At 36.4% G+C, this 25,200-nt stretch overlaps 1 protein-coding gene across 4 annotated transcripts in view; it reads right to left on the reverse strand.

The window, feature by feature from the left end:
- anchor (integral membrane protein GPR155 homolog anchor) overlaps positions 1 to 25,200 on the reverse strand; it is a 192,906-nt gene that overhangs the window by 14,128 nt on the left and 153,578 nt on the right. For 3 of the 4 annotated variants that reach the window (XM_089093621.1, XM_089093624.1, XM_089093625.1), the window contains 6 exons: positions 20,677 to 20,848; positions 13,273 to 13,428; positions 11,493 to 11,782; positions 6,981 to 7,420; positions 3,209 to 3,287; positions 998 to 1,178 (listed from right to left, as the gene is read on the reverse strand). In XM_089093621.1, coding sequence (XP_088949747.1) covers positions 998 to 1,178; positions 3,209 to 3,287; positions 6,981 to 7,420; positions 11,493 to 11,782; positions 13,273 to 13,428; positions 20,677 to 20,848 — 1,318 coding nt within the window. The remainder of the gene's footprint in view (positions 1 to 997; positions 1,179 to 3,208; positions 3,288 to 6,980; positions 7,421 to 11,492; positions 11,783 to 13,272; positions 13,429 to 20,676; positions 20,849 to 25,200) is intronic. The other variant, XM_089093622.1, reaches the window with a different exon arrangement.

The raw sequence follows: 25,200 nt of genomic DNA on the forward strand, positions 1-25,200 counted from the left end.
TCTGGGGGGCAGGGAGGCTTACTCAAAGAAATTTTTCTCGTGGAATTGTCAAACGGTCTCAAGTAAGATTAGGGCGTGAACTGTGAAATACCTCACCTTGCTTTTTGCTTTAGAAAAAGTCTTTCCAACTGACCATAAATATTTTGGCGAAATCGGAAGTTTCGCCAGGGCTATAAATTCAGAACATCTAGTTCATAACTTCTTGTTTTGTGCCAAACTACTGTGCATTTGCGTTGTTACGCACAACTAAACAGTTCCACTAAACATAAACCTTAGCTAGACTTTTCTGCAAGAAGAAACTGGTAAGTGAAGATGTTTGTCCATACCCAATCGATCGCTTAGCCTGGGAGACTGTTTGGCTGATTCCTAGATAAGAGGTGTATTGCCATCTTGGAAATCACTTCAGTTAGGCAAATGAAACTTTCAGGAATGAATCCAGGACCTAAAAGATACCCCGGGAAAGAATTTTCAAAGCCCTGTTTTTACCCTTTCCTTGTTTCTAGAACTTGTAAAATTGTATAGGAGACAGGTTTTTGTCAAGCTAATTTTTTAGAAAATATGTTTAACCTTTGGCTTTTAGTCTCTTTTTCTTTGGCTTCAGGTTCCGAAAACACAATTACTATTATCCCAGCAGGATTTTAAGCCCTAAAGGGCTTTCCAAATTTAAGAAATAGTTCCAGAAATTTTTAACATTTCATAAATCAGAATTGAGCAAAGGTATGAGGCTCGAAGCGCTTTCCTTGTGGCTCATTGGAGCTGTTAAGCTATGACTGAAAATTCCACTTTTACAGTTGAGAGTAGGCTCTTCAAAGAACTTTCCAGGGTTAAATTGAGGATATATTTCTTTGGGTTCATTCCTGAAAGTTTCATTCACTTAACTCAACTTTTTCCCAAGATGGCAAATGCCCCCCCCCCCCAACTTCATCAAAAATTTTATCGACCGTGCTTTCAATGTGTCTGACCTTACCATAAAAATAAAAATTTAAAAAAAACTTACAACAAACATGGAAATACAGAGAAGAAGTAGTAGAATAACATGTCGTAGTATCTGGAATTCGTCATCTCGATCTCGAACAATTCTCAGTTCGGGATCTTCCATGAATTCTAGAGAAGGTTGACGACGCTGAAACTTGTGACGCTGACTCTTACGAGAGATATCGGAGATCGGACTGAAGAGACTACGAAATATATACATATATAAATATATTTCATACTGCATTAAATAAATGACAATATTATAAATGAAAATGGCAATTTCTTAAAGAACCAAAAAGAGAAAAAACATGAAATCTAATTGTTTGAATAGATTAAGCGTAACAACCACGTATATTAATAAAATTAAATATATTTTATATTTTAAATATATTTTATAAAATTAAAACCTATGCCTAAGCATTTCTTATAAAAAAAAATTATATCAAAGAAAAGCCTGCTTTATTTCAGGACATTTCTGGTAGAGTCCAAATAAACTAGGAATTTGAAATCTAAATTTTAATGAATTGAAACTATATTTATTTTGAATCTTTCTAACTAAGCTATGTAACCCTCAACTAAGAGTGGCAGCATTTATATTATTGTAAATCAGGTAATATTAAAATAAATTTTAGTACAGCAGCTAATTTAAAAGAAAGTTTGACTTCAGTCTACTAAACTTCAAGAAGCATGTACCAGTGTAAAACGAACGCACTGAGGATTCTAAAAACTTATAACTTCAGTATAAACATTATCGCCACCTAATGTTTCTAAAATTCACCAATGAACAACTGAGGATATGTCTTAGTGTTTGGCGACACTTGGTATTTTTTTAAGCTTTGTAATCGTTTTTCTGTCAGGAAGTGAGATAATAAACTTAGTACTACACTAATTTTACCAACAACAGAAATTAAAGCAATTATTCTTATGATTAAACTGAAAAAAAATCAAGTGTCGCCAAATATTAGATGGCGTTGAGGTTTTATTGCCAATACCAGCACAAGTTCCTACTCTTATAAGTTACACATACTCTTTGGAGCAGCCCATAATGAAAAAAGATATGAGCTAACGATGAAAATGTGGCTTAAAATGACTTTCATTTGAAATTCGCCAAAATATTTTCCTTGAATATGTCTCACATTTTCAACTGTAGCCCGGTATCAGAGAGTTTACACGATCGATTGGTCTCCAAAAGTTAAGCCTGCCATCTGCTAATTCAACAGACCCAAGCCTGTCTTAATTTATAGCTTACTTTGTGCATAATTTTACTTCCTTAGGTTTTTTTTTAGGTGCATTATAAATAATTTTATTAGCATGTAATTGACAATCCAATGCTAGCGTGTTTTTCTGCTATTATGGTTAATAAAGGAGCTATTTGTTTATTTATTCCATTTTGAAAGATCGAAATAAACTTTAGTTATCAATTTTCATATTTTAAAATTAAGCATGTGTTGAATTTTTCTATTATGGCAGGATAACACTTGCCTAACAGTGGTGGTAGCAGTCTTAATCAAACAAATAAATATTTGAGTAGCTGATTATGGCCTCTCGGGGATTGACCCTAACAGTAATGTTGAGTTTGTTTTGTTGTAAGTTTTACGGTGCCGAATAGGATTTACGATTTGTCTTAGTTTTTTCATCATTTATTTAGTCCTCTATTATTTTTAATGTATTTTTGCCACCCCCTTGGACAAGTTTTTCTACTTATCGGGGTGGCTTTCAATAATGATGTTTTTTTTTTTTTTTTTTTTTTTTTTTTTTTTTTTTTTTTTTTTTGTTTAATAAATTTATCTCTCTCTCTCTCTCTCTCCGAATCTTTTTTCAAACAAATTCAAAAACCTTTGTCAGTACCGGTTCTCTTTGGAATGGATATATAAGCTATATAAGAGTTTAGATAATTTCGGAGACCACACTGCCTTTCCATGACGATAAATAAAAGTTCAAATAGGGATAAAATCCTTTTAATAGACAGTGCTGACGATAACAGTGATAGAAATTCACAAAAATACCAGATATTTCGGTCACATATGCAGTGACCGTCATCAGTAGTAACGAGTAGTACTACTCAGTAGTAACGAGACAATCACTGCATATGTGACCGAAATGTCTGGTATTTTTGTGAATTTCTATCACTGTTATCATCATCACTGTCTATTAAAAGGATTTTATCCCTATTTAAACTTTTATTTACATAATAGTTGAAACGACTATTAGGAGTGAAATGAATGCCACTCACCTTTGTATCTCTGATTGTTCTATTTCATATTCCCCGTTACTATTTCTTACTTCAACCGACTCGTCTCCTAAAAAATAGCCTAAGATAAGTAAAAATCTGAAAATCAGTTCTATTACGAAGTAATTTTACACATAAAAGTGGACAGCTACAAGAGATCTACCGATCCTCCCTGCAGAGTTTGAGCACGATGGATACCACAAACTACCTGTTCGAGACCCATTTGAGAGCTACCACTCAAATTTAAGTGTCTTGGACGCAGCTTATCGTATAAAGCAATGTTGACTTAGGCAAATTTGTATCGGTTGTATGCGCTAATCCCCCTTGAAGCTTGGCATATTGTCTGACTGTCATAAAAAGGCCCAATATAGTCAAAGATTTGACGCCACTATGAATCCCACTAAAAAAAAAAAAAAAAAAATTCGATTGAAAGCTTCAATAAAATGTTGGTTACACAGAAATGAGGTTAAACCAGCTGGCAGTGACCCAAATAAATCAGTTTGGGCCATCTCTAAAGCGGGAGAATGCAAATATTGAGGTCAGACTAATAGCACTTGAGTCCAAATCTTATAATCAGGTGGAGACATCTAGCTTCAAAAATCAGTTGTCCCAAATCTTCACCATAACTAGAATATTACATACCAAGATTAGGTGAAATTACACACTAGCCTCGATTTTTATTATACAGGAAAACCGAAAGCGAGCATTGTGCATGTTTATTTTTTTGGAAAAAAAGTTACCTTATACTTTATTACTGTGATCTGTGATTACTGTGATCACAACTCGAGGAGAAAGATTTATCCTATTGAGGATGGCCAAAAATAAGTTTCCAGGATCAGTCATGGGATATTTTCCATCAAGGCTATGATCCAATTAAAGTTAAACTTCATTTTCTTTGAAATTTTCATGAAATAATGGAAAATCCTCGGTGGGATTTGATACGTCAACTTCTGGTGAGCCTTTCCTACGCCATTCTGAACTAGTATATTTTAAAGTTTAATTTAAAGATTCCACGGTCAAAGCAGTTAGTCAACTCTTTAGAACAAGACAGACTCAACATTTTTCAAGATAAAAACAGCTATATACTCAACATGGGCATATTTCAAACCGGCTTTTATCCTTTTTTTAGATTAGACTTCATTTTGAGCGTTTTTTTTACACTAATTTCTTTAAGCTTAATCTGACTCAATAGACCTAAATTTTATTTAAAATGAATTTTGGACTTGTGGATATACTTACTAAATACATTTGCTCTCATCCAATCTAAACTTAAGATACTTATTGATAGCTAGTCTAGCAAATTCTCTTATTCGAGCATCCATATTTAACAAATTTAAAATATTCGCCAAGAAAACCAAGACTATTGGTAAAAAAAACAACTTGTTATTGACACGTGTGCACTATTAAAAACTCTAAAAGAAAACGTATACCTGTCTAGTCATCAACTTTGTGCATTCAGAAGGTTATCCCCAAGAAATTCGAGTAATCCCAAAAAAGAGTTAATAAAATGTGTTTTTGCAAATGAGCACTAAATAACAATTTGAGAATAAACTGATTTCTAAATTAAAGTTCAAAGTTCAAAACTAAGTTCACAATAAAATGAACGCGAGAACACATTTATAACAACATTTTTTTTTTTTTTATGCTCTAGGATATAAGCCTACTTCAAAATTTTATGAATTTTTCACAACGAGATGATAAGTACTTTAGAATAGAAAATAAAAACGAATCTTCTTTTTGAACCTTTGTCCGTTATACATTTTAAAGACTTGGCTCATAAAATGTGTTCACCAACGAGCACTAGATAATTATTTAGAACTAACTGGTTCCTAAATTAAAAGTTCCGAGTTCTATGCTAAGTTCACATTAAAATGTACATAGGAATACATTTAAAAGTACATTTTTTTTATGATCTACGAGATGATAAGTACTTTAGAATAGAAAATAAAAACTAATCATCTGTTTGAAGCTTTGTCTGCTATATATTTTATAGACTTGGCCAAATTGTTCTCTTAAAAAGTTGTAGGCCCAGTTTCTTAACCTGAGCATGTTCATTTTAAAATGTCCACAAGAGATTTTTTCTTGATTAAACACACAAACATACCCGAAAAAAACCTGGACTTTTCTCTGGGAAATGATTAGTGCTTTAATATTGAATTTTATAATCTTTTGATTTTTTTTAATTACATATTCTTTATGGACTTGGCAAAATTGGCACCTGAAAAATTCGTACACCCAATTTCTTAACCACAACAAATTCATTTTAAAACTTATATAAGAAAAGCTTCCTACTCAAGGACAAAAGCATACTCCAAAAAATCCTAGACTTTTTCTCAACGAGATGACTAGTACTTTAAGTTCGAAACTAGAAATAAATCTTCGTTTTGAAGCTTTTCCACTATTTATTGTTATGGACTGGGCCAAATTGGCCTCTGAAAAATTTTAAGCCCAGTTTCTTAGCTACAACGAAGTAATGGCACACGAAAGGACTTCGAGATAAAAAAAAAGTTAACATATAAATTCAAAACAAATAAGCAAGTAACTGATTTATATTATAACTGTGAAGGTCGGAGGTCTAAATACATACAAAAAAGTTTCCAGGGTCAAAGTTTCAGCGTGCTGAATGTGGAGTAGACAATATTTATCCTTTATCTTCTTTTTTTAGAATAATCGAACAAAGAAAACGAGAAACGCGTATGCATTACCGTCCATCTGAAGAAGAATAATTTCATTTCCCTTTATTTTAGTAATTTCACAGGTTAATCATTTCAAGTGCCAATGAGGCAGGGTTTTCATAGTAAAAGTTATCATCATGGTCGGTCAGAGAACCAATGAGTGCATTTCACATTTCAATAATTTTAGAGGAGAAAAAGTGGGGTTTCAAACTTTCTTAAGGTAACAATTCTTCTTGAAGGATATAAACTAGAAGATATTGGTAAAAATTCCCATTCGAAGCTGAATAATACATGCATAGATATGCGTATGTATGTATTATTCACACGAATATTACATATATGTATGTGTATATATGTATGATACATGTATGTAAAAGCCAATGCCCATATTCACAGAAAAAAAAACCATGAAAAAAACACACACTGACAAAATTTAAGTCACAACCTTCTGCACTTCCACGCCGTTCTCTATAAAAACATCCTAACGCAATAATTAGATCTCCCGAAATAGACCTCAAAACATAAAGGAGCAGCGGTACATCACCTTAAAAAATTTTACCCCTTAAATTCACCTGTCTTTAGAATCTACTCAGAAACTGTCCAGCTCATCCACATCTCCCTGTTCCTCAATAATATGGTTTCTTCTTAGCACATAATATTTGAAGTGTTGCATGGCGGTCTTTCAGCAAGAGGTTCTGAAACACTTTATAACCTAATCACGGCGGTTTTTTGTACCTTATATGATAGAAATACATCTTATCAGATACACCAAATTGCTATTGGTCCAGAGAGGACAGTAAGGCATTGCCTCTTCTGATTTATCAATAAGAAGACTAATGAAGATGAGGGGGGGGGGGTGATCTCTTCCAATCGTCTTATGCATCAATGAAGATAATGTAAAATCTGTTTTCCACAGCTTGTACATAAGCTTCCTATGCCCTTAGCCTCAGCCCTCAGCTTCCTATGTCCCTATTACAATAACTAAGACGGGCTTTAGGAGCACTGTAAGAGTTTTTCGAAGCGTTAGCTCCACCCTTTCGTACTGGGCACGACAATATAAAACTAGCGCGAAATTAAATATTTAAAACAGAAAGTCTTACCTCCATAAAAGGTATTCAAATCATCATAGTTAATATATGCCTCTTCACCAACAGAAAAATCTGTAACAGCATCATCACCAGCTCTGCTATCTCTTGTAGTCTTTCTACTTCCATCATCTTCTAGTCCATCATACCTCGGCAAGCTGACTACAGAAGTTCGTGTTGATGGTACATCTGATTCTTCATCTGCTGGCATTCGGATACTGCTTCCACGATCAGAGTCCACTTCATCCCACTGATCATCTGTTAATAAACGATGTCCATACCGCTGCTGGAGAATCAGAGAGACGGCAGTGATGAGAAAACAGATGGCAAGTATTGTTGATGCTACAATAGCCTGAGTTCGTCCATACTGAAAATTGGGGTCGTCTTTAGATCCAGCGTTGTCGGTTTCCCTTCCTACTGCTCCGAGAAGGACGACGGTAACAAGAAGAGGTAGTCTTAAACACAAAAATTATATTATATAACAAGAAAAAGAATGTGAATTATTAAAAGTAATTCTGGGAGACAAATCAGTATAGATAACCAGGGTCTTTGAAAGAGTGATCGGAAAAAGAAGGACAAAATAGGTAACATAAAAATAAACAATGGAAAGATCTTTATATCTATAATGTTACCAAAAGGTAATCATTGAAATTTTTAGATGAAAATAATATTTCTTTTTAAATAATTAGATTTATTAAGATAAATATAGTACTTAAAACTGTAAAAATTTTGTATTAAAAATAATTATAAAAAAAAATTGATCTTAGGGGTAGGATGCGAATGCCTCTTATGAATTCAAAAGGAGGAATCATTTGACATTACAGGATTTCTATTACTGAAGGGGGTGTGTTTATGTACCCCCCCCCCCTACTCCTAAAAATTCCGTTTTTAATTTAACCCTCGAGTGCGCGTAAATAGTTTGAAACGAGTAAGCCATCCCTGCATTAACAGGTGAAGAAGCAAAATATTTGTATAATATTAGCATTAGAATTGGAAACGGAACGCCATTCTTATTCTTTTCTGCACAAATACTCAAAGATCCATGCTCAAAATCACCGAAGTACGTAATATTCAGCTTTGTCCGAATTTATCCGAATTCTAGTTTCTAGAATATCTGAATTCAGCTTTATATTAACAGTGGACGTGTTCTCTTCGTTCATCTTTCTTCTTTAATCTTTTCTTCAACATCTTCTTTATTGTCCTTGCTTGTATATCGTCAGAAGGAAACCTAACTTATCGTGGCATACCTAATGTGATTTCACTGACGCTAGGAATCTGACAATACAACGTCTTTGGTTTGTTTTGCTTTTCTTTTATGGTTAATCTTTTCTTTAGAGAGGGGGGAGGGGGGGGGGAGGGAATGAGCCAAAACAGAAAAGGTCCAGAAGTAATTTCAAAATGAAATTTATGCACAAGATGGTTGCAGCTGGTTGGTGCATCGATTTTGATACATCCGATTATTAGCACGGCAAATCGGCTATCGTCTGTCAAAACTTAGTGTCTCTACGAAACTCCAATTTCGTGCTACGGATGGACCTCTTCTAAGATCAACATGGTTGGTCCAAAGTCACAGTCAGAAAATGTTCTATCTACAGAATGCCGAAGATTGTCCTTTTCGGCCGACCGTCTAGGGCTAGACGGAAAGCAGGTCGCCCTCATCTGGGGTGGGGGGATGTCATAAAGAAAGATTTAAACGAAATGGGAACTTCCTGGGAGGATGTAAAGAGGGAGGATTTGTATAGGTGGGGATGGAAGAGGAGCGTGCGCAGCTATGTTGACCTCAGGCGGCTTGGTGCTGCGGTGAGCTGTTAGTAGTAGTAGTAGTAGCTTTACTTTCTGAGATACAGTATAGTATCTACAGAGGTAGATTTCACTGGTTTTCGCAGCTAAAACCTAGTTGCTTCATATTACAATTACAAGACCTAGCACGTACTCCCAACCGGAAATCAAGTGATAAAGAGGGGAAGAAAATAGGCCTCGAAAAGCCTACAGTCGGAATTCTGAATCTTCATGTATTTCTCCTGTTCCAAAGATGAAAAAAGTTCATTATTTTACGATTTTCTCGAAAATTTGATGCTTGATTTTGGCAGAGGGCAGCCTAAAGGCGCTACGACACAGCATCACGTCTAAAAAAAGAAGCTTCTGTTTTGTGTTGCAACAAAGAACTCCGCAAGTTTTTGGCCCTAGTAAAACAGAGCTTTAGGTCGAAAAAATAAATTGCTTTAAAATAGATATCTATGCCAAGAGTCATGTCACAAGCAGTGATGTGCATGTCTTTAACAGTAATTTTACTTGTGAATGTCGAAACTAACAGTACACCCTAAATACTTTCTGGAATAGGAAGCAAAACAAGAGTAAGCATGAATTGTAAAAGTCTCCATTCTGCTTTAACAGAAAGTTCAATTCCCTATTTTGTAGCTCACTGCAACTAGTGGCAGATCAAAAGATTGAAGGGGAGAGGGCTGCCTTACGGTTAGGGTTTTACGGGGTGTGAAGACCCTAACCCCTATATCCGCTACCGACTTCAATGAAATCCACTTAGGTACACGCTGGAAATTTCTCTTTCCAAATTAGAATAATTTCTAGAGATTGTATAAATTGAGAAGTTTTTTTGTTCTTTTCATCATTACATAACTGAAAACACCCTCAAGCTTCTCGCTAGACCCAGTGTGAATGAACTATATTGTGTGAGAAAAAGTGCACCTATGCGAGCCCAGGATGAATGTCAGTTTTTATTTGAAACCACACCCAGAATATTTTCTTGGTGTAAAAAGAGCTTGGCAACAAACACACACAAAATTCAGTTGTTACTTGGTGTAAAATCCAGATTATATTTTCTTGGTGTAATAAGAGCTTGGCAACAAATACATACAAAATTCCGTAGTTACTTGGTGTAAAATCCAGATTATATTTTCTTGGTGTAAAAAGAGCTTGGCAACAAAAATACAAAATTCAGTTGTTACTAAGAATAAAAGTTAATTTTTAAAAAAATTAAAAAAGGGACTACAGAAAATATTTACTCCAATTATCCCGATTCTTGTTCATATAGGGTATTGCCTCAACTAAAATTCAGTTAGTCATAAGATTAAATATTTATAGACATAATTTTTCAACGACCCATGGCTTCAGCTGCAGCACATAAGGGGATAGTCTTCGTACTCAAGAAAGGTTGAATTTTTTGTCAAATTAAACGGTTCTCTATATTTAGCTAAAAAGCGTATAATTAAATTTAATACATGTTGTTCTAACTCTAATTTCGGAGCCAATCTATTTACAGGTCTCCTTCAGTCAATTCAAGTTAAAAATCTGGAGTTAAGAATTTTATTTTGAAGTTTAGTTATAGTGTTAATATAAAAAGAATCAGCGACAAAATTTTTTTTTAACGAACCATGACGTGAGCTATAGTGTATCAAAAATTAAAAAGCCTCCATGTCCAAGAAAAGTTGAATTCTTAGTTAAATTAAACAGCTCTCAAATGTTTAGCTAAAAAGCAAATTATTAAATTTAATGCAAGCTCTTCTAGCTGTGTTTTTCAAGCTAATCTATTTATAGGGCTTCTAATCGATTTCATTTAAAATTTGGAGTGAAGAATTTTATTTTGAAGTTTAGTTATAGTGTTAATATAAAAAGAATCAGCGACAAAATTTTTTTTAACGAACCATGACGTGAGCTATAGTGTATCAAAAATTAAAAAGCCCCCACGTCCATGAAGAGTTGAATTTTCAGTTAAATTAAACAGTTCTCCAATCTTTAGCTAAAAAGCAAATTATTAAATTTAATGCAAGCTCTTCTAGCTGTGATTCCACAGCCAATCTATTTATAGGTCTTCTAATTGATTTAATTTAAAATTTTGGAGGGAAGAATTTTATTTTGAAGTTTAGTTATAGTGTTAATATAAAAAAAAATCAGAAACATAATTTTTCTTTAAAGAACCATGATGTGAGCTATTAAATTGTGATGTGATATTAAAATTGGAAAGCCCCCGCGTCCATGAAAAGTTGAATTTTTAGTTAAATTAAACAGTTTTCCAATGCTTAGTTAAAAAGCTAATTATTAAATTTAATGTAAGCTCTTTTAGCTCTGATTTCACAGCCAATCTATTTGCAGGTTTTCTACAATCTATTAACAATAGATTTATCATTAGATTTATCCTATCTATTTACAGCCAATACTATTTACAGCAATTTGGTCTTTTGATGAGCTGTGTATATTGAGGATGGCATAAACCCTTGTCTCTTGAAATTTCGAAATTACGATTATCAGGATTATAGATTTAAATTAGTTTAATGAGTGTAAAAAAACATCCTATCATTCCTCCCCACCTAAAGATCATGAAATATATATTTATGAAGCGCAAAAATAATGTTCTTAAAAGGGAAACTGCGCAATTAAGTGAAAAATAATGCCATCTATTCCGGCAAAAATTCTTTTTAAGTGGGCTTCTCCTGAACGCTATATCTTCCTTCGATATTCATAACATTTCAACTGGATAAAGATAGAGAAAATGATAATAAAGAGGAAACTTACCCCCAACCAATTACGGCAAACCGCACTCTCCATTTCATAGCCTCTCTTAGGCCTCTTGTTCTAAGTAGAAATATACTTACTGCCAGAAGGGCAGTGAAAATTCGTGCACTGAATACACCGGTAGCAATAAAACTGAACTGAATATAAACCTGCCAAATTTTTGTATCTAGAACAGACCATAGTAAAACACCAGTACACGCTATGAATTGTGATATAACCAAACACAGGGTGAAATAGTGAGGGATCTTCTTGAATTTTCGGGTTAGGAGAAACAAACTGCCAACCCATGCCTGAAACATAAGACACGGAGTATTCATCAATTATATCAGTTGATAGTGCGATTCTTGTAACTAATAAAGTCTAAAAGAAATATAGAAAAAAAAAGTGTAAATGCACTAATTAAGAGGGTTGGATCCGTGAGGCACATTGTTTGAACCAGAATCGTGCAAGAATTTTCAGTCTGTGTGATTTTCAGACCAAAGTACTCAAGTGGCCCCTCCAACTCCCCGCCAAATTTTTAGCAAAAAGGTAGGCGTGTTGTAGCTACTTGAATAGGGATCATGCAGTGACTTTTCAATATAATTATTGCAGGGCCGAAGTGGAACAGTCGCCGCTCCAACCCAACCCTCCCTCACGAACCAAAGTAAACTATCCCCTCCCGTGCTTCAAAGAGAGAGACAGAGTTATCATAAGCTATTCATAAAAGCTGAAGTTACTCTATATTTACCACATAGGTCTAATAGCCCTAATAGGCTGTATTTAACTTATATGAAAACAAACATTTCAAACATCTATTGACCACAAAATTTACTCTTACTACAAAACTGCACAAAAAAACTAAAGAAAACAGTGTTTATTCACCATGTTTAACTATGTTCACAATGACCCTTCATAAGTTATTTATCAAACTAGAAATAGTTATCACTTAATATATTATCCACCTTTCCTCGTTCTAAAATCCTCCAAAAATTTCCACCCTTAGCCCTTTTAATTCCTTACAATCCTAGAAAACAAACTAAGCAACTGAGGAATAATGATCTCCGCGCGGTGCACTTTCCTCCTCCCGATATTACCCACTTGCTTTCCTCCATAAAAAGTACTGTCTTAAACAGAAATTCCTGCTCAGCCCCCATGTTGCCTTAAGCTTAGAATACTATGAGAGAGAATAGGATATAAATACATATCTGCCATCTACGGATATCCTAGCTCTCTAAAATAAGCTTCACTTGTTTTGATACTGCTCCCTTTCTAACCGTGAGCCCGGGACTAAGGTCAAAATTATGTGAAGCTGTTTTATTATGGGGCAGAAACTGAGTCAGATTCTTTTTATTAAACTCAATAGGTGATATTTCACTTGATAAGTGATAAAAGTTGATTTTATATAACTCAGGGCCTGACCCGTAGTACCTTCAACTATAATATTTTTTTTTTTTTAAGAAGTAATCTTGCAGAGAAAATCTTACAGATTTTTTTTATATTTGTCTTGCTGCAGTTAAGCCCTGCAGATTAATAATTAATTTTCACCTTAGCAAATAGATAATAAACAAATTAATAGAAATTTTCAATCGACACTGAACTTGTAATAAGCACATTGGGACAGTTAAATTAGATTAGTGCCTGTTTATTAAGTCGTTATGCTACGCTTTGGGATACGATCTTTAATTTTATTAAATCTTTTTATAAGATTAATAAAGAATTAATTAATTGTATCATTATTTTTGAGGAATAAAATAGCAGAGTGAAAAGGATCGGTCCCTTTTTTAAGGATAACTTTACTTACTGTACAGAGTACTCCAACTATAGCCACGTCGAACAAGAACGCGTCCAAATCTGAAATGTAATTGATTGGGCTCAGTGCTGTTACTGTAATCATCTTTGCTGATACAAACATGAAAGGTGCTGCTAAAAAGGTTGACGCCACCAAAGCACCCGCAATCTAAATTATAAAATTAATTATTAAAAAAAATGTTTTGCTAACGACTTGGCTCTTTAATTAATCAAATTAATTTAATAAAACCAAATTCATTATTTAGTGATAAAATAAAGAGGTCAGTAAATAAATAGTGGCCTACTAAGAATAAGAGCGGTTCTAAGATATATAAAGTAGAATAGCCAAGGCGTAGAGTATCTTATCGCAGCTAAAAAAAGGGTTTGAAAGAATAAGGAGATACGCCTTCATACTGAGATTAGGACACAAGAAACCAGTATTACCAGTGTTCAAGTTATGTATATTAGGTGTTTCCCAGACGAATTGCCAACTGATAGTCTTAGGCACTCGTGTGACTGACGGTGTATCAGACTACAAGAATAGAATCTAATTTATTTGCGCTAAAAGCCCATAAGCCATGGCACAAAATATAAAAAAAAAAACAATTACACAGAAATTACACAAATCCTAACATAATCCTACAGAAACTTAGATCTATGATTCATCGGGAGACGAAGGAATCGTGCCAGACTTCTGAAACTCATAAAACATCTCGAAAATGTCACCTACCAAACACTTCCAATCTCCAATCACTCAGCTCCTCACATTCACACATCAAATGATATACACTATCATTTAAACCTCCACACATAGGACAAAAGTAAGTTGTACCAAGCTGTACAAAAGATACGATTTGAACCCATTTTCTAGGGCTTGAATGAAAGAATGGTTAAGTTTTGCGGCTGAAGGACAATAGATTGCCAAAAATCGGGCTTTCTGGCCATTGATCAGAAGCCAAACAGAAAATAGGCCAGTAGAATATATGGGAGGAGGTCAAAGGCAAGCCCTAGCTTACCTGTGGTAAAGTCCGAAATGGTTTCCATATGAAGCCAATCAGAACCCATCAGAAGCCAAACAGAAAACAGGCCAGTAGAATATATGGAAAGAGGTCAAAGGCAAGCCATAGCTTACCTATAGTAAAGTGCAAAGTGGCTTCCATATGGAGCCAATCAGGAGCCAAACAGAAAACAGGCGAGATAGAATGTACGAGAGGAGGTCAAAGGCAGGCTCTGGCTTACCTGTAGTAAAGTGCGAAGTGGCTTCTATGTATTTATTTACCTGTTTTGTTTTTGTTTGTTTTTTGTTATCTCCAGCCACTTCGTAAAGCATAGAATTTTAACAGAATACGTGGGGCCAAAAGAGACGTTGTACAACTAGAAGTAACAATTCTTTCACAAACAACAACTAAATCAAAACCATTACATTGAGTTAAATATTTGCACTAGCAAGACCTTGTTCATCTAAATGGAATGCGGACAAATCGAAATTTATCGATTTACGATAAATAAAAGTTCAAATAGGGATAAAATCCTTTTAATAGACAGTGATGATGATAACAGTGATAGAAATTCACAAAAATACCAGATATTTCGGTGACATATGCAGTGACCGTCACCAGTAGTAAAACTGATGACAGTCACTGCATATGTGACCGAAATATCTGGTATTTTTGTGAATTTCTGTCACTGTTATCATCATCACTGTCTATTAAAAGGATTTTATCCCTATTTGAACTTTTATTTATCGTCATGGAAAGGCAGTGTGGTCTCCGATATTATCTTTATCGATTTAATTTGTATCGATTTAACTATCTCTGGATAAAATCCCTAAACCAACAAATTCACATTTTGGTAGAGAGGTGATTTTAGACAAATATTTCTCTAAATATGTATTATTAGCAGTTCAAAATTACATCTGAATACAGTTTTTTTTAAACTTAATATAGTGTAATATATTTTTAAGAGAGAGAGAATTCATTTTAAAAACAACAAACAATCCAAAAATAAATATTTGAAAAAAAGCCTTATGGCTTGTGTGGCCATTCTCGAAACTATAAAACAAATCACTCATCAATGAATTCCCCTAAAAAACCAACAGAAAAACAAAAACAAGCAAAAAATCACCACTTGAGACCGTGTACTATACTAATCTAATGCAGCAACACTGTTCTATACTACTTCCCTACCCAAAAAAAAAAAAAAAAAAAAAAAAAAAAAAAAAAAAAAAATCATAAATCATAAATACCAAAACAATGGTTCCTTAGCGACCTACGGACTCCCATATAGAAGGCAGAACATGGCGAATGGAAAATGCAGACCTTGTAGACCTATTGAAAGATATAGTGCAAGATATCCATATAATGTGAAGCCTTAAGTGGAACCATCATACTGGGAACAGATTCTCAATTACATAATTGAGTTAATTGGATGTCTGGTAAATTCATAAAGTCATACAGGGGTCATACAGGGTTCATCCAGGGGTCATACAGGGTTCTGCGTGGGTAAACTCTTCCTCCAATCATGAAAAGAGTCAATCCTCTAGACCTCCAAACAAATCCTTTTATACCGTACTTGCCTCTGGAAATTCTATACATATCAGATTATTCCTTTATTAATGCTTCTCTGAGATATATTAATTACAAAGAAAAAACTTTTTCCAAAAAGAAGTTTTTCAAAGAAAATTAAAGAGCAACACTAAACCAAAGACGAACAGAAATGAAGTCAAATCATAACTCGAACTTAAAACGAATAGAAATCAATATTAATGAATAAATTGGATCTGAAAAGAACATAAAGTACAATAAATAATCAAGTCAACCTTAAAACGGACAGAAATTATCACAAGCAGGCAAGGCCGTACCCAGGATTTTTTTTGGAGGGGGTTTTACTCAAATATTTTTTTCGGGGGGGGGGGAAAGGGGGGTACACAAAAAAACATCAAAAAACACATACAAAATTTTTTTATATCCATTTGTGTTACGTTTTCACAAGTTAAAAAAATATTTCGGGAGGGGTCCAAACCCCCATACCCCCTCCTCTGGGTACGGCCTTGCAACAGGAGCAGGGTTAATACCCCCGAGCCTTCTAATAGACAGAGCGTCACTATAATGGCTCGCTCTTTACTAGGTTCCAGCTAAGAAATCGCCGGATCATAAGAAAAGATTTGAGGGAACTGGAACTTCATACGAGGAAGTAAAGATTGAAGCTTTGAACAGACTGGGATGGAGAAGGAGCAAGCGCAACCGTGTTATCCTCAGGCAGTTTCGTGTTGGAATGATTTGTTAGAAGCAGTAACAGGTGCAAGCGATCACATTGCCATAAAATGCTCAATTAGACTGTATCCAAAACATTCAGCTTTTACCGGGCATGTGTCCAGAGGTTGCCAGACCTCTGAAGACCTGGTAGAGGAGATCTGGTCCCTAATTAATGAAAGCGGTGTTGAGGAATCTTAGAACAGAATGAAACAAGTACTACAAGAGGTCTTAGAAAGGTAGACTAAAGTAAGATATGCTCGAAACCCTAAACCTCCTCCTAAAGAATTACAGAGAGCATTAAATAAAAAGAAAAATGCAGCGCATTACATAAACAGAATATACAGCATAAGGACTATTACAAAAAGAAATATACTATGGTATGAAATCAAATCAGGAATCTGTCCAGGAAGCTATTTGAACTGTATGAGGAGGCTGTTGCAGCAATAAGCATGTCACACACAAAATGCTTTTGGAATTGCGCCTCAGCTCGTAAACCTGGTCGATACTCTCTCTCACGAATTAAAGAGAATGACCCCAAAGATCTATTTAATATGACGGGAATTATATTCTCTTTGCTTTGAGACTTCTAAGGGGATTGTGGTTTGTCGGCAAAGAGGTGTTAGATGGATTATTCAGGGATGAAGGAATACGCGATAAGTTGAATTAGGGGTTGGAAAGACTGATTATCTTAACTTTTGCATATAGATGACTTTAATTACCTTGATAGTTTGAAAAAATGTCACTATTTATTTAATGCTAGTTAAACGTCAAAGTCAAGAGCTACAAATAAAATAGGATCTAATAAACAACGTGTTTTTAAGTCTAAATTTTTTTATTGTCTGCATTGATAAGCGTCAAAAAAAGGGAAAAAAATCCTTCATTTAACGTCAGCAAATGAAGATAGTGTATGCAGCAATTTCATTTCCAATTTTAGAGGCAGTTTTATTTTATTACCCAATTTTTCTTCTCCAGTGGCAATGACCTTCGATTCCTTATACGAGCCAATTAGGAGCCAAATTGATTAAGTAAATTTTTTGCATATTTGCATTTATATTAGCACCAAACCGCTTGATTTTATCTTTTTATCTTTCCTCTGAACAAAGATAACCTTGGCCATATTTTTCAAACACTAACTGACAAAGTCCATACTAGTCTCAACACCACACTGGTTACTCAAAATACAATTTTTGGGGACACGTACACGAGCGTATCCAGGATTTTGTTCGGAGGGAGGGGGGGACAAAAAAACTTTAAAAAACGCATCAAAAATTTGTTTATATGCATTTCTGTTACCTTTTTACGAGTCGGCCGAAAATTCGGAGAAAGGGGGGGGGTTCAAACCCGGTAGCCCACTCCCCCCACGGATATGGCCTTAAACACGTAACACAATATTGCAAGAAGCAGGACACTTTTTTGCAAAAACTGAAGAAGAGAAAACGAATGAAAGTGGAACTAATTAGGAAACTAGTAGTTGGTTTCTTTTGTCAATCATTGATCAGCTATTTAATGTGTGTTTTGTAAATACTCACTTCTTCTAAGACTTTGTCGCGTATTTAGCGCGTCGCATTTTCTTGTAAAAAAGAAGTTCTGGTTGCAAAAGAAGTTATATTACTACTAAAGACTCACTGCAGCACCAAGCTGCCTGAGGCTAACACAACTACGCACGCTCCTCCTCCATCCCAACCTATTCAAAGCCTCCCTCTTTACATCTTCCCAGGAAGTTTCCATTTCTTTAAATGTTTCTTCACGACATCCTCCCACCCAAATAGCTTAAATAAGATTGCTTATATAGTAATTGATACGCACAGATTTTCACACATTATATCTGCAATAACGGAGAAGAAGGCCCTTAGAATAAAAATGTCGTTTATCAACTGGGTATTCACTTCACTAGGACGTGGGTTAAGCCTTTGGCCCTCGCAAATGGACCCTCACTGGAATCCTCCAATCGCTCAGACAATTAGTCCTCGCTAATCGGTCGCCCTATGCTCTATATCATTACCTTTTTGTGACCGTTTAGTCGACCCTCAAATGAGAAACCACCTAGAGTGAATTAAATCAGGTAGGGAGATATGATTTAAGTCCTGACCTTATTCTAAGTCGAGTTTTCAATTTTTTTTTATTGGTGTGTTGTTTTTATGGTTTTTTTTTCAGCAACAGTTTAGAAATTTGAGCAGCTTATCTTTGTTGACGGTTTGGAAATTATATCAAATGAAACTCAGAGAGGAGAGAAACTAACAAAATGAAAAATAAAATCAAAAAGGATGAAAAAACGAGGATATCTAAGAATGTATTTGGGAATTATATCAACTAAGATTTAAGCTTCTAGCCAGAATAGTCTATATTTTTATTCATACCACAGACAAACATACATAAACTTACACACAGATATATACATTGGATATGGCATTTATTAAGATTGGCTAGAAACTATTAAACGCGGAACTTTCGGTCCAAATAAAGCAAATCATGCTTAGAAGTACAGTTAATTCATTTGAGTTGCGAACAGTTCATTATAGAGACTTATTTTAGTCGGAGGCAAATTCGCATCCAGTGGGGAGATGGAGGGGGGAGGTTGCCCGGTTTAACTTCCACCCTTGAAGTTTTTGTCTGACTGGTAAAAAAGTAACAACATTGTACTTAAACAAATTTTGATATTTTTTGTAGCTTTTTTGTAGCCCCCCCCCCACCCAACAAAATGCAACCCCCCTCCGCGAAGAAAAATCCTGGATAATGCGTTGGATAGAAGGTTCGATTCATCACCAATGAAAATTTTTTATGATAGATTTACAGAAATACTTGATATATGATTTCAACTTAATTTCACAAAGAGATAAAACAACAAAAATGCAACACGCAACGGGTTAAAGAAGCTAACACTTGTCCGAGGAACCCATGGCAAAACAAAACAAACCATGTACGTTACACAAAACGTCAATGAAAGAAAAAAAGAGAAAGAAAGGCAATTCCGGTTACCAAAACAAAATGAAAATAGGGTTATATAAAATTAAAGATAAAATAAACTAAAAAATCAAGCGTTAGCTCATGCTACCCCACTTAACATGCTTGCTGAAGGCTTGGTAAATTAAGCTGTTTTGTTTGGGCATCCAAGTTTTAGAATTCTAAAGCATTTGCCAAAAGTTACAACTTTTCTACAAAAAAAAACTTATCATTCGCACTTATACGCTCCTAAAACGCAGGCAAAAACGGTATGTCTGTCTAGCCGTTACGTTTAACGGAAATAGTTAATTCTTGCCCTATTTCATGTCAATATTTTCAATAATGCCAATTAAATTATGCAAATATTTGACAAACGCGATACCTTTACTGCGAAAAAGACAACTTTTCGTTCGCACTTGCGCACTCACAAAACGCTGGAAGAACACGGTCCGTCTGTCTAGTCTTTAAGTGTAAACGTTTTCGTTAATGCTCACACAATTTCATACAAGTATTTTAACTTATGCTACAAAGCCATTGGTAAAAATAACCCGAATTTCAGGGGGTGGGGTTGGGCCATGCCCAAGATTTTGATTGAGCAAACGGGGTCGCGTCATTGACAGGGACTTCACTGTAAGAAAATCATTTTTCTGATATTTTTAGCCACTAAATAACATAGAAGTGTGTATTTTTATTAAATTTTTCACAGAAAAGGAGAAGTAAAACCAGGACGCCTGTCAACTCGAAAACAATCGCTAAAAAAAGACGCCTTTTCTGCCGAATATTCAGCTTACCGTTCTCACTTATTATCTTAAAACACTGTAAGAAAACGCTACGACGGTCCAGCCTTTTAAGAAAAACAGTAAAACGTGATTAGTATAGGAGATGACTTGTAAATAAAGTAGTTAATCCATTTCTTTCGCTTGTTGCATGTATGCACGGCTTTATACAGGGTGAGGAGGTAAGGGGTTTGACCTCCCCCCCCCCGCCAAATGTTTGTCCGGCTCGTAATGACGTAACAAAATGCATATAAACAAATTTTTGATGCGTTTTTTTAACCAACCCCCCCCTTCCCTCCACCCTCCGAAAAAAATCCTAGATACGGCCCTGCGTGCGTGGTATTACATAGTGCTTTTTATATTCAATGTTCCTTTTTTTTCGCTGTCATTTGGTCTTTTAACTGCTATATTTGATGAATTCTGAATAACTAAAATTAAATAACTTACCATTTCAGGAACAAAGTTATACTGGGTGGCAAAAACGAAGACAGACGGGGCAGTTGGGAATGTTCCATACAGAAACCCATAATTAGCCAAATCTGCAGAATCGGAGGCATTACCAATCCCAGATTTTGAAAGCTGAACAACAGCTTCCCTCATGACTAAAGGCATAATCATACTGAAATAAAAAATAGAAAGAACTAAGTAATGCAAAATATAGCTTCAGATTCTCTCTTAAATGCAGGACTTGGAGCTGGAGCAAGGAGTAAAAACTGTGAGAAAGTAGATCCATAAGATATTACATAAAAACAAGAATAAACATTAAAATACTTTATATCAAGGCCGCGTCTATGGGGGGAGGGGTTACGGGGTTTGAACCCACTCCCAAAATTTCGTCAAACTTGTAAAAACGTAATAAAATGCACATAAACAAATTTTTGATGAATTTTTTGTAATCCTCCAAAGAATAGCCCTACACTCCCCTAAAATGATCCTGAATACACACCCTTACTTTATATAGAAAAAGATATCGTACTTAGTGAAATGAAGATAAGAAAACAGCAGCTAATGAAAGAGCTAACAAGCATTATTCGCAGCTAATGCGAAAACATGGTTATATCCCACTTTCTAGGGGATATAATTACAGAAAGGTTGAGAGGGCTAAGACATGTTTTGTGGATGAAGGATGGCATAATGCCAAGATTGTTCTTTTTAGCCATCCATCTTTTGCCAACGAAAAGCAGTTGTTGAACCCAATAGGAGTGGGAAGAGATCATAAGACAGGATTTAAAGGAAACTGGAACTTCTTGGGAAGGGGGTAAAAAGTGAAGCTTTGAATAAATTAGGAGGGGAGAGCTTGCGCACCTGTGTTGGCCTCAGGTGGCTTGGTTCTGCAGTAAATTGTTAGTAGTGGTAGCAAAACAGAGATTTGGTTTCTCTAGGAAAAGCTGGAAGAGGGTAGGGGTAAGAAAAATAGCTTCATGAAAATACTTAAGGAATTACCATACTAACATAATAATAAGACAAGAAAAGAAATATAATAATATAAAAAAGAAAAGGAAACATAAGAAGAAAAGAAGAAAATAAAAAGAAAAAATATTAAAATATAAGAAAAAGAAATGATATAAAAAAGAATTAAAAAGAAATAAGCAATATGACTTTGACTTGACTTGACGTATGTCCCATCCGTCCTTGAAGGTCGTTTTGGGGCCTCTTCTTTAACCAGTTCATTGATGTGCCTCCTGTAGGTGCTTCGGTTGTGGGCCAGGCGGCAGAGTTGTGGCAGGTTTTAGGGTGAGAAGTTTTCTTTCCATCTCTTCGGAGGGCGACCTCTGGGGCGAGAACCGTGTACTCGTCCATCGAAGGTTATCTTCGGGAGACGAGTGCTAGCCATGCGTTGGGTGCAATTTGAGTTGTTGTAGTTTTATTTTGTCCAGTATTGTAAGTTTGACTTTCAGATTATGGAGAAGCTTGGAGTTGGAGATTCTGTCGTGGTAGGTGATACCAGCGATGCGTCGTAGGGATTTGGTTTCAAAGGCAGCTAGGCGGCGTTGGTCGTCTGTTTTAAGCGTCCAGGATTCACAGGCATAGATGGCGATCGGAATAATGAGGGAGTAGAAGAGTTTCGTTTTGAGAGTTGTTGTTAAGTTCTTATTCCTCCAGATGGACATCAGAGCTTTAAAACTGGAGTTCGCTCTCTTGATGTCTTTGAGTTGGTTGTTATCAGAAGTAAGTGAAGCTTTCCACCCACTCAATGGTACCTCCACCAAGCTGAAGGCTGAGATTTACCTGTGAATCGAACTTGCGTGAGCAGCACATGGCATTCGTTTTTGAGGTGTTGATGGCCATCCCGAAGAGGTTGGTGGACGAGTGAACGCTGTTAGCCTGAGATTGTAGTTCTTGAAGGGACTCGGTTATTAGGTCTATGTCATCAGCATGTGCCACTTTGTCTATCACCACTCCTCCGACAAGGGCGCCGGGTGGGTTGTCTGTGAGTGAAAGGGCTGCAGCGAGGAGGACACTGATCAGCTCCGGTGATATTAGGCAACCTTGAAGTGCTCCGGTAGAGGTTTTGAAGCTCTCATTAAGTCCTTCTCCAGTCATGACGCGGCTACTGAACTTCTTATACATGTCTTTGGTCAGCGAGATCAGGTTGGATGGGATGCCAAAGTGAAGACGGATGTGCCATAGACCTTCTCTCCATATCCGATCGAAAGCTTGTTTAAAGTCTATGAAGAGGTGGTAGATGCTGCGGCCAAGTTCGCTATACTTTTCCATGATCTGCCGAGCAGTGAATATCTGATCAATTGTTGATCTATTAGGTCGGAAGCCGACTTGGTATTCCGGAGTGACCATTGAGGAAATGGCTCATATACGCCCGAGCATGACTCTTGTGAGGATTTTTGCTGCGTGGCTGGTAAGACTTATAGGGTGGTAGTTGTCGCAGACAGCTTTAGAGCCTTTCTTATGTAGTGGGATTATCGTGGCTTCGCACTAGGGTGAGGGGAAGTGACTTTTTTCCCAAGCAGCTGTGGCAATTTTGTGGTAAAGGTCAAGGAGTGGTTTGCAGTTTACTTTCAGTTGTTCGGGCTGGATTCCATCGGGGCCGGCAGCTTTGTTTGTTCTCAAGTCTCTGATAGCTGCTTCTATTTCAAAGTGAAGAGGGGGAGGACTTGGATCTGCAGAGGTTATGGGGAAAGTATAGAGAATTGTTGGGTCTGGGTGGATGTCCAGATTCAGTTTATTTTTAAAATGGTTTTTCCATCGAGAGCGGATACCGTCTGTGGATTGTATTTGGTTTCTATGTTCGTCGAGAAGGGAACACGCTTTGATGTCCTTCTTTTTGGCCAATTCCCGCACTCTTCTAAACATGTAGTGGAGGTCTCCTTTCTTGGAGGCCGACTTACATTGATCACACGTTTCTTTAAAAAAGCATGATGTGCACGTCTGATGGTTTTCTCAACAGCTCGTTTGAGTTGCTTGTATTGGTCCCTACTTTCTTTATCTTGCCTGTTTGTGGGTTGGTGCTTTTCTTCACAGAGGGAGATGATCTCGTCTGTTATCCAAGGTTTCTGAATGTTTTTTTGGTTACCCAGTGTGGAATGAGAGACATCACATATGATATTTGTGCTGCTAGTCACCAGGTTGTCAATATCTTCCTTACACAGGATAGGTGAAGAGCTCGACGTGAGCTCCGAAATTTTTTCGGATAGAAGGGTAATATAGGTCATACGTGTGTTCTCGTCTTTCAGTAGATCTACTCAAAATTTTGGGGTTTTCTTAGACAACTTTGATGCTGTTTTAAGTCTTGTTTTGAACCTAGACATGACAAGCGAATGGTCGCTGTCAAAGTCGGCACCAGCTAGCGTGACTGTGTTTAGGACGGACGTTTTCCAACGTCTACACACGAGGATGTAGTCTATTAAGTTTTTAGCTTTTCCATCCGGTGAGGTCCAGGATGTCTTACGGCGAGGTCTGTGCTTGAACAGTGTGTTTGTAATGACTAAATTACTGTCTGCAGAATTCGATAAGGCGTTCTCCTCTTCTGTTCATTTTTCCATGTCCAAATTTGCCCATTACATCTTCGTGTCCTGTGTGGTTGTTTCCAACGATGGCGTTAAAGTCACCAATGACAAAGATTATGTTCTTTTTAGGGACAGAATGAACCAGACTTTGAAGCTAGAGATAGAAGTTTTAAGACTTTTCGTCGCCTCTGCTGGAACCCGGAGCGTATACTTGGATAATTGTGAGGTTGGTGGGTGAATCTTTCAGGCGGATGATGACGATCCGTTCCGTGAGGGGGGTTACAGATATTAAGGATTTTCTGGCTTTATTAGACAGTAGGAAACCTACACTTTGTCAATGTTTCCCATCATTACGTCCCAAAAGTAGAAGGGTAACATCTCCATGTTTCTCTTCACCAGTGACTGGAAGATGGGTTTCGGCGAGACCGATAACGTCCCAGCTGTACCGTTTTATCTCTCTTAGGAGTAGGTCTATTTCCCCTTGTTTAGCGAGGGTTCTAGTGTTGAGGGTACCAATTGGCATAGTTAATTTTAGATAGACAATAGCCTCCAGGGTTGTGGTTGTCAACGTAGATATAGTTATGCGATTCACAGTTGTCGAATCGTCGGCTGCCCGGGACGCGGTATCTCTTAACGCATTATCGTCAGTTACCCCGGACGCGGTAGCACTGGTTCTCATATTTGATCTCTTATTCATATTCATCATTAAAGTTAAAGAAGGGGTTTCTTGGCTGGCTTCGGGAGCAGTAAGCCACTCCTCTCTGTCCCTAGCAGGGGCCGACTGTATTTATTACCGAGACTGCGCCCTTTTGGTGTCCTGCAACACCAGCAATTTACCCATTGCTGGGGGAAGATTTGTGACTGACGGGACGTATCCATACGCCGATGGGCCCTACCCAGTGCACATTAGAGGGGTTATCCTCCTCCTCCGTCTGAATTTAAGGCCCCCAATACAATAAAAAGAAAAGAATAAGTACAGAATCTGCTTCAAGTACTACATTAAAAC

The sequence above is a fragment of the Artemia sp. Qi Xiang Cuo genome, chromosome 8, assembly GCF_049724085.1.
Source record: "Artemia sp. Qi Xiang Cuo chromosome 8, ASM4972408v1, whole genome shotgun sequence".
In the NCBI taxonomy this organism is placed as follows: Eukaryota; Metazoa; Arthropoda; class Branchiopoda; order Anostraca; family Artemiidae; genus Artemia; species Artemia sp. Qi Xiang Cuo.